General features: G+C 34.4%; 1 protein-coding gene across 1 annotated transcript in view; it reads right to left on the bottom strand.

Moving 5' to 3' along the window:
• Positions 1-6,924: 6,924 nt before the first annotated feature.
• LOC129228133 (1-phosphatidylinositol 4,5-bisphosphate phosphodiesterase-like) overlaps positions 6,925-9,470 on the bottom strand; it is a 126,357-nt gene continuing 123,811 nt past the window's right edge. The window contains exon 32 of the mRNA XM_054862780.1: positions 6,925-7,291. Coding sequence (XP_054718755.1) covers positions 7,223-7,291 — 69 coding nt within the window. The 3' untranslated portion in view covers positions 6,925-7,222. The remainder of the gene's footprint in view (positions 7,292-9,470) is intronic.

The raw sequence follows: 9,470 nt of genomic DNA, 5'->3' as shown, positions 1-9,470 counted from the left end.
TCTCCAATTCGACACATCCTTTTTGGTTTGTGAGTGCATGAGTGCTGCTGGAATTGGGAAATTATATATTAAAACAATGCGTGACTTCCGCTGTTTATCATTAATACTGCATGATGCTTCATCTGAGGCACAGCAGTTATACAGTTAGTGACACATTTTATCTTTCAGTAAGAGTCTACTCCGTGTCATGTCTCTAAATCGACTCATAGATTTTAAACAGAAAGAAGAATTTCGGTATTAAACTGGTCAAACAACTATACCAATCTTAATACCGATCAAAAATTCTTGGTATTGTCAAATCTAAAGATAACAGTTCAAGACCTGGTGCTCGCGAACAAAATTGAGCTCGCTGTCGTATTGAAAAGGGTACGGAAACTGTCAGAAACGATTAATGTAAACAGGTGGTAAATTCCGTGTGTTAAGGGGTTAAAGCATTGAATTCAGCAAAAAATGACGCTTTCTAGTATTGATATTGCTTCTTTTGAAAGTGCTTTTCTCCCCTTCAATTTGAATGTTCTAATTTTTTGACTCAATGTAAACCTTTATCACTATAAACTTTTGGATTATTCTGTCTAAGCTTATTTTTAACTGAGTATATTTGAAATGAAATACACACTTTGAGGTCAAAGAAAGGTGGCGCGTTCATTTAAATACCTAATTTGCACTTATATTTGGTTAGAATAAACTTTTTTCCAAAAAGTAAGAAGTATTCTATTATTTTGAATTTGGGTTGTATTACTATAAAACCACGATTTTGGAATCGACTTTTCAAACGTACAAAACTGCTGTTTCACAATGCTTAGGAACCAATTAGCACCTATAGATCTGCAAGCTAGTACAAGTTAGTTTAAAACCCATGAAAGGGGTGCTTTTTGTGCCAACCGGAACTCGTAACGTGCTACTAATCTGATTATTTTTAATTGACAACTTAAATCTTTGCGAATCAAAGAAGATTGCAAAGCAATCTCCGGAGGTTGGTGAGGGTTAGCCAGTAGAGAGCGGAGTCCCCTAGTCAAATAAAGTATCAACTTGGCAAAGTCTCGAAACTTAGATCTAGTAATCCTATATCCGTAACAATAAAAAAATCCTATCCAAAATGGGTAAGCTGATGCGACGGTCCGTCTTATATAGTGGCTCTAGGTTGATCCCATGGTTAATGCCTAGCGAGCCCCAGTTAACCAATCGTTCTATTCGAACTTGACCAGAGTCTTTTCAAGGTTTTAAAAAGGCCCAGAAACGTGAATAAGATTAAACGATCGGTCGGAACTTCCTTTCACGATAAATATATAATAAAATAATAGTTTAAAAAACTAAAACGTAATAAAACCGCTTTCGTAGCAAAATGAACTAAAAAGTGAAAAATAATCTTTGGATAATAGTAGTAGACCAATCACTTAATTTTAATGTAATACAAAAAACCGTGGGGTGCTGTTTATTTACATTTTTGCATGGACAACAAATGGAAGAAATTCAAGACAATTGATAAGCCCCCACGCTTTTTTGTATTACATTAAAATTAAGTGATTGGTCAACTACTATCATTCAAAGATTATTTTTCACTTTTTAATTCATTTTGCTACGAAAGCATGTTTTTTAGTTTTTTAAACTATTATTTTATTTTCTTCTTTTTAGTTTAACTTTTTTTACGAAAAAATATTCATTTCAACATTGCTCAAAATCTTTTATATTCATGAAATTTGCCCCCCCCCCCCAAAAAAAAGCGACTCTCAGGTGGCATTTGAAACGTGGTCTCTCGAACTCCAAAAAGAGCAACTGTACCCCTTAAAGTGTAATAGTCGAGCCATAAAAACATTCAACTTCGCTGATAAATTGCCTGTGGAGTAATTGTCTAATCCAGCTAATCTATCTCAGTCATCGATGTATGTGTGCGGAAATCATATATACATTACTTTGAAAATTTGAGATGTATTTGAATAAATGTTTTATTCAACAATGGTCTGATCAGCAATGAATTTCCAATTGAAGACTCACCTAAATTTTGGCATGAAATTAGTTAAAAACAATTATATTTCATGTTCTAACTACCTTGGAACATTGGAACAAATTTTGTCTGATGTAGAAAAATTAAAGGTTTTTGTAAATATTTTTAAATAATTTTTGCGAGCATTTTTAATGTGTTTTTAAAAATTTTTCGTTTTTCACATTGTTGGATTTATGCCAAAATATTGATTAAAATTGGAGGAAACTAACAATTAAAAGAGTTAATTAATTAATTTGATTATAGATTATTGCATTGTCATCGGGTCTGAGGTCGCGTGCCAAATTTTAAAAGAATCCGATTGCAGGAAGTGGGCGAAATTTGAGCTGCAAGATTCCGTTACAAGATACATACATACCTACATACAGGTGAAGTTAATAAAAACGTGTAATTAATAAAACCACATTTCATTTGTATTAATAAGGAAGATTTTATTCAACATAAAGAAATCAATGATAATTTACAGAACATGATATTTTTGAGTATGTACAAGTTGTTGAGTCATGTTTACATAAAAATATGCTTGTATATATGTATATATATGCGTGTATATATACATAACATTGCGTGCATCAAGTCGCTGTCTAAACTATTGAAGTAGCACCTAATTCTCCTGTGTTAACGAAGCTTTCGAAACTCAGGAAAGTGTGGGATGCTCCGAAATAACAGAAGTCTATACAGAACTTCATGCGCTTTCCGTAAGAAATTATAATATCTGCAACAAAAACTGGGGTGCTAATGAGAGTTGCATTTATTATGGCATACTATTTTTCATTTCTATTTTGTTCGGAGGTTGTCAGTCGGTTGATATTTATCTCTGAGCGGGTAATCAGTATTTCCCATACCTTTATGCTTTCTACGAAATAATTATTTTGTCAAGATGTGTCAGAAAGTTTAAAAAAAAACGTAGCAAATACTCAAAATTGACATATTGAAGAGAAATAAGATAAAATTTGAAATATAACAATGAAAATATCGTTAAAAAAACAAAATTAAAGGTGAAATTACTAAAAATTATATTGCTTTTAACAAAGCAGGGCAGGATTTTAAAACGGGATGAAAAGGACATGCTTGTTTTTCTTACACATGCGCACACACTGTGCATATCAACCTGTGTAAATATGTGTACGTACAATATAGTAACATAAAAGATTTTGAAAATATAAATTTTTCTTCCTGTTTATTTTTTTCTCCTAGCGCCTCGAAATTGATGACTGATTTTTAAAAATTCTATGAACAGATAAAAACTTTCTTAACTTTCTGATCTTGGAACCCCCTTGTAGTCTCCATACTAAGCAATGGGTCAGCATACCCTTATTGAACGATAAAAGTTCTCTTTGATTTGACTCTGAAATATGTAAAAATATAATAATATTCTTTCAATAATAAACAATTTTTTGGCAGGTATTTATATAAAGTGTAATTTGAACGCTTAGGTCTGTTTTAGGTCTAGTTTTCAACAAGAAATTACAGTGAACAAACGCATTTTCATCTACGGGAAACCAATCTTTAAAAATTATTAATTTTTATTAATTTGCTCGTCACTTGTCTTAGCTTGTCTTAAATGTGCTAACTTAATGTACTAATAATAAAGCTGAAAGTCTCTCTGTCTGGATCTCTGTGACGCGCATAGTGCCTAGACCGTTCGGCCGATTTTCATGAAATTTGGCACAGAATTGGTTTGCAGCATAGGGGTGTGCACCTCGAAGCGATTTCTGAAAAATTCGATTTTGTTCTTTTTCTATTCCAATTTTAAGAACATTTTACCGAGCAAATTATCATAGCGTGGAGCATAGGCGAGCAAATGAACGTAACAAATTGGCGAGAAGGTCATCATCCTTTATTTGTAAATATACAAGCTAACCAAATGACCTTTTCATTTTCTACTACGGGCAAGCCGTGCGGGTACCACTAGTATATCATGAGCCTAATAACGTGGCTCGCTGGCCATTTTCAATGTTCAATGATTTGTAAGAAATTTAACTTCAAAACGGATTTGTTTCTGAATCTGAAAATTATTGAAATTATTAGGGGGTTGTTTTGAGGGGTATTTTTTACTTTTGGGGGGGGGGGGTCTTCGCGATATTTATTGGGGTTTGTGCACTCTTGCTCTTAGGGGGGGGGGGCACCCCTGCTTTAACGGCAGAAAGTGATACAACAGAAGTCCTTCAGTTTGAAAGTAAGTATCGCTAATGATCACTTTTATTGCTCAAAATAGTTTTTAAAAATTCTTGAAGCCTTTACTGAAAAGAAAATTACTCATGTTATTAAATCCACCTACTGAAAGTCAACCAAAGCATAACAATCATTATCTATGCTTTCGTGGACACTGATATTTCCGACATTGATTATCGACGAGCAGTCCACAGTTCTATATTAGAAGAAAGATGTAACCTATTAGTTTTAAACTTGGCATCGTACTTAAAATTATGATGTGGTATAGTTTTATGACACTAAAGCAATCATGTTAACCGTAATTCATTAGAAAAGGAAAATAAGTTTCAATTTTAAATGAGAAAAGACCACAATTGATAAACTGTAGGGGAAAAAAATTGTAACGGAACTCGAGAGAGCTAATAAGTGTAAAAATTAGTAAGGCAATATTAGGAAAGTGTTTATCTGAAAACGAACTTCCAAATTAATTTTAAAATACTTTAACGTTTTTACCCAACTCATAGCATAAACGTAATGTTTTTGTTACATGTTTTCTCTTCAAAATAGTATCGTTTAATATACCTGGCAATCAATTCCATATGGTGACCTGATAAAGAGAAATACTTCTGAGTGATCTTAAGAAGAGAATTTGTTATAATGAAAACTTGGAACATTCATCATTGGTTATCAATTTTAGAAAACTATTTTAAATACATAATTTCTTTTTCTCATCAATTGTGAGGTACCAGTATAAATTTTTATGCATAGATTTATACACGAATGTGTATGACAGTCGTGTGTATCTGGAACCCAAATAAAAATACAAAAAAGCAATTTCAAAAATGTAATTAGGGATGCCATTAAACATATTGCCACATTAGCCCTTCTATGTAGATACACCACCAGTTTTCACACCATTCCTCCGAACTATGAACTAAACCATATTCAGCAAAATATGAAAAGCACACTTACTGGTAAAACACTTTAAAATTTTACTTTTTTATCCACATTTATAAAAGGAAGTATAAAAGTCAAGTTTATTTTATGGTTTTTCACTATTTAATACTTTGAATGCACTATATTTTCGCGTTAAAGAAAAAGATTTAATAGAATTATTGTTCATAAAACTTAGCTTGGAAATTTTGAGCCTTTTTTTAAAAGACATTATTTTCTTTTCATTATTTTTAATAATATGCTAACGAAACTTAAGAAAGTTTTTAAAATTCCTGCTTCACCTAAAAGTTTTCATTTTAGAGAGCGTATTCGTGAAAGAGTAAACATTTTGAGCTCTCCAAAGCCTTTTGTGAAGAAAACAATTCGAATTACATAAGGTAAAACAATTTCGTTACAGCTGGACTATTGAAAATTATCTGTCACAATTTATGTTGGTATATCGTCGCCTCAGAGCAACCGCCAAGACATCTAATCCCGGAAACAATACTAAGATATCCTACTCTTGTTCTGAGGCGACGATATGCATTTCCTATCTACAGGGTGTCTAGGAAAGGAGTACTTGATTTCGAAATTAAATGTCTCGAAAACAAAGGCCGATATTGGAATAAAATGAACGGTACGTTTATTGTGAAAACCATAAAAATCATGTACAGAAACTTGGAAATTAGTAACAAAAATTGCCAACAGGTGACGCTGCACGCTGTAATTGCAATAGAAGTCCTCATAAATAGTGCTATAGGGAAGTTTTTGATTTTTCAATTTTATTTTTATTTGATAGAGTAACATGTATGTACATCATAGGTGAAAAAAAATTTTGCGATACGATAAGTAGTTTTTTTTAAATTAATTTTTAAAGCTCAAGCGCTTGTGACGTCAAATGGCATAGGAAGTGACGTCATGCGCTCTTCCGATAGAGGAGAAACCGAAGGACGTGCATTCGACTTCGAAGACGAAACGTAAAAGGCTTATCTTCTGGCATTTAACTCCTCGCGTTTCTGGAACATTAAAACTCTCATCCTCACGGAAATATTCAAATATCATCATTAATGTTACTTGAGGAAGATTATTTAGATTGTGCTTTAACAAATCCGGCTTCCATAGTGTGTCCAAAAGGATTATTGAATTTCTAAAAAATAAAAATACCAGCGCGCTCAAAATGTCCCTAGCGAAAACAAGGGATCTTCGGCGGAAGGCTGCCCATTAGTGCCCTGTGACGTAAGCTCGTGACGTTTCAGAAGAGCGCACTTTTGCGCGTGGATTTTTAAAAATTCATCAGAAATCAATCACGGTGTTTTAAAATTCGGTGATGGTGAATTTTTTAGTTTTGAGGGTCAATTAACAATATCCAATAGCCAAAATATGAACATTTAATAGGTTGCAACTTCCCTATTTCTAGCGAAAATGTTTGTGCCTCTGAGAGGCAAAACTACTGCTGAAGCGCCTTACCCCTTCGCAGCCCTATTTAGGGGATTTCCATTGCAATGACAGCGTGCAGCGCCCCCTATTGGCAATATTTTAAACTATTTTCCAAGTTTCTGTACGTGATTTTTATGGGTTTCACAGTAAACATGCCGTTTATTTTATTCCAAAATCGGCCTTTGTTTTCGAGATATTTAATTTTGAAATCAGGGAGTCCATTTCCTAGACACCCTGTAGGAATGCAGTTAACGTTCCGTACTGACTTTTTACGATCGAAAATGTGACTAAAAATAAGAATTTCGTGTAACGCAGCTGTAAAACACACAAGCATTTTTGTAAACAACTGGACATTTTCTTGAAAATTATATACTTGAGTGATAGATGAATTACTTATGTCATTAACTTTCACTTTTTTTGTTTTTACATCTCGTTCTGTGCGCACTACCACTTAGAGAAAAGTTGAACAAAGTAAAGTTTTAGAATTTGGAATTGATGCGTGACTTGTGCATTGTTCTTGAAATGATAGCTAAGAGATTAACGTTAAGAACCAACGTAAAAACCGACTCCCTACAGCAGGTCCATTTGGCACAGTTCGGATTTTCGAATGTGAAATGCTTTTTTTCCCCCTCGAGGCAATCGTGTCACTATGGAAACATGAAGGAAGGAATGATTATTCTTTCAGGAAAAGAGATTCTCTCAGATGAAGCATTCCACTTTGGCGGCCAGTTTGTATTCTGCCTCTGCGTGGTTGTATGATTCGATTGCCTGTAAAAGATAATGAACAGTTGATTAGTTGGGAAATATTGTCACCCACAATGGCTAAACTGTAAAAAAATAAATAAAATAATAAAAAAAAATTTGAATTTTGTCATTTTGAATTCAAATTATGTTTTTCGCAATCACGAGTGTGTGTGTACGTAGGCTTGTGTGTTTGTGTGTGGAAGGTATATGTGTTTGTAGGGGGGTATGTGTAGGTGTCTGTATGTATGCGTGTGTGTTTGTGTCTGTGTGCAGACATGAGTGTGTGGGTAGTTGTGTGTATGAGTGTTTGTGTGCGTGGGGGCGGGATATGTGTGTGTAGGCATATGTGTTTGTGTCTTTGTGCAGGCATGAATGTGTGAGTAGTTGTGTGTGTATGTGTTTGTGTGTGTGTATGTGTCTGTGTATGTGTGTGTAGGTGTTTGTATATGTGTGTGTAGGTGTATGTGTTTGTGTGTGTGTGTAGTTGTGTATGTATGCGTTTAAGTGTAGGATATGGACGCAACCTGGAGACTGTTTTCGCTACAGGAGCAGCATCGTGAGGAACCGGTCGACGGTGGTGCTGCAGAGGGTGCTGGCGGGAAAATAAAATGATAGCACGCCAGAAACAGTCAAATGAAAGCAATAAGCAATCGTGATTTTTCCAAAAAAAAAAAAAAAAAACCGTCACTGTATATTTCTGTCGAACATTTCGGGATTTCACAGGTTTCCATCAATTTCCAGTGAAAATCAAGTATCGGAGTCAAAAGGCTTCCTGAATTGCTTGTTACAAGTTGCACGAATGCAGACTTTTCACTGGTGTGAAAGATATTTTTAGCCATCGGTTTAAAGATTAACTGAGTGTATTTATCAAATGTATCGACTAGTTGGATTACGCCCCTCCAGAGTACTAAGCTTCCATATGAGAGCGAACAAGTCTCTGGATTCCAAAACTTTGCACAAGTTGCAGGCGAGTGAGATGTTTAGCACATGCTTGCAATTCTGGCTTAGCTGTCGGCCATAGTTGTAATAATGTCTGTGAAGCTAGCTGTCTTAAACCAGGAAGATGCGAAGCTGGTATATTAGATCTACCTAAGTTTTCTCTGAAGGTTCCTGAGACATGACTGACTTTAAACGGGGAGATTTCTGAATTCTTTAGAAAGATTCCAGGATAAATTGAAGAATATTATTGACTTTTAGCGGAAAATTTTCCTTTTTTTGCAAGATATGTTACTGGCAGAAATTGGGCCCATTAGCTGCTCGTTATTTTCCAGGAGCGCTTCTGAACTGTTTTTCCAGTGGCCATCAGGACATATCACGGGGAAGGAAGCGGGTACTTAATTATAGGTTATTTTTTTTTTCAGTGCTTCTATGCGTCACCGTACAGAAGAATGCCAGATTTCACATTAACGATAAATTCGACATGAAGCCTCCCCTCCTCCTATTACAACATACATATTTCGTTAAATCATTGCAGTTATTTTGCAATGTTAAAATTACAGCATAATTTATAAAAAATGCGCAATAACTGAGAGGGTCCATAGAGGTACGATAATATAGAGAGGGAGCATTGCTATATTATACATTCAGTAAGGAGACGGAGGGGAGGCTGCGTGTCACGCGTGAGATGAGATAAAGTTTCCCACAATTAACGAGTTTTCTTGGAGTCATTGAAATTGATTAGAAAATTGATAGAATGAGCAAAAAAAAAAAAAAAAAAAAAACATGGACCCAGAAAATACTTTTATTTTACCAACAGTTATTTTTTAATTAATTTTTTTAAGTGTTTGATTTTTCAAACAAGGCGTGGTCTTGATGACGTCACAAATGATGCTCTTTGGCGCATCTTTCTATCGCGTTTCCACGTTATGATAATCAACAAGCGAATTAAAATTGTGCTCTACGCTTGCTGTCTACCATATCGTTGCCAATACACGTGAGTAAAGATGCGAAATAAATATTTTGCACTGTGAATGGCAACACGGAATGGCATTTCATCATTTGTTGTGTCATAGGTAGAAACCGTAAACAATGAAAACGCTCAGATTTAAGTATTTTTTTTTAAATATTAAACTTAAACAAATTATTTAAAAAATGGTCAGATCCTATGCTTTTAAGCATGCTCTTTCAGAAAAAAATACTTTTAAAATTTTGGAAACGACCCCATTGTGCTATAACGTTTAGAAAACAACCTCAGTCATGTGAT

The sequence above is a fragment of the Uloborus diversus genome, chromosome 8 (assembly GCF_026930045.1).
Source record: "Uloborus diversus isolate 005 chromosome 8, Udiv.v.3.1, whole genome shotgun sequence".
NCBI lineage: Eukaryota > Metazoa > Arthropoda > Arachnida > Araneae > Uloboridae > Uloborus > Uloborus diversus.
The sequence above is the reverse complement of the archived record's forward strand: the minus strand, read 5'-3'. Positions and strand labels throughout refer to the sequence as shown.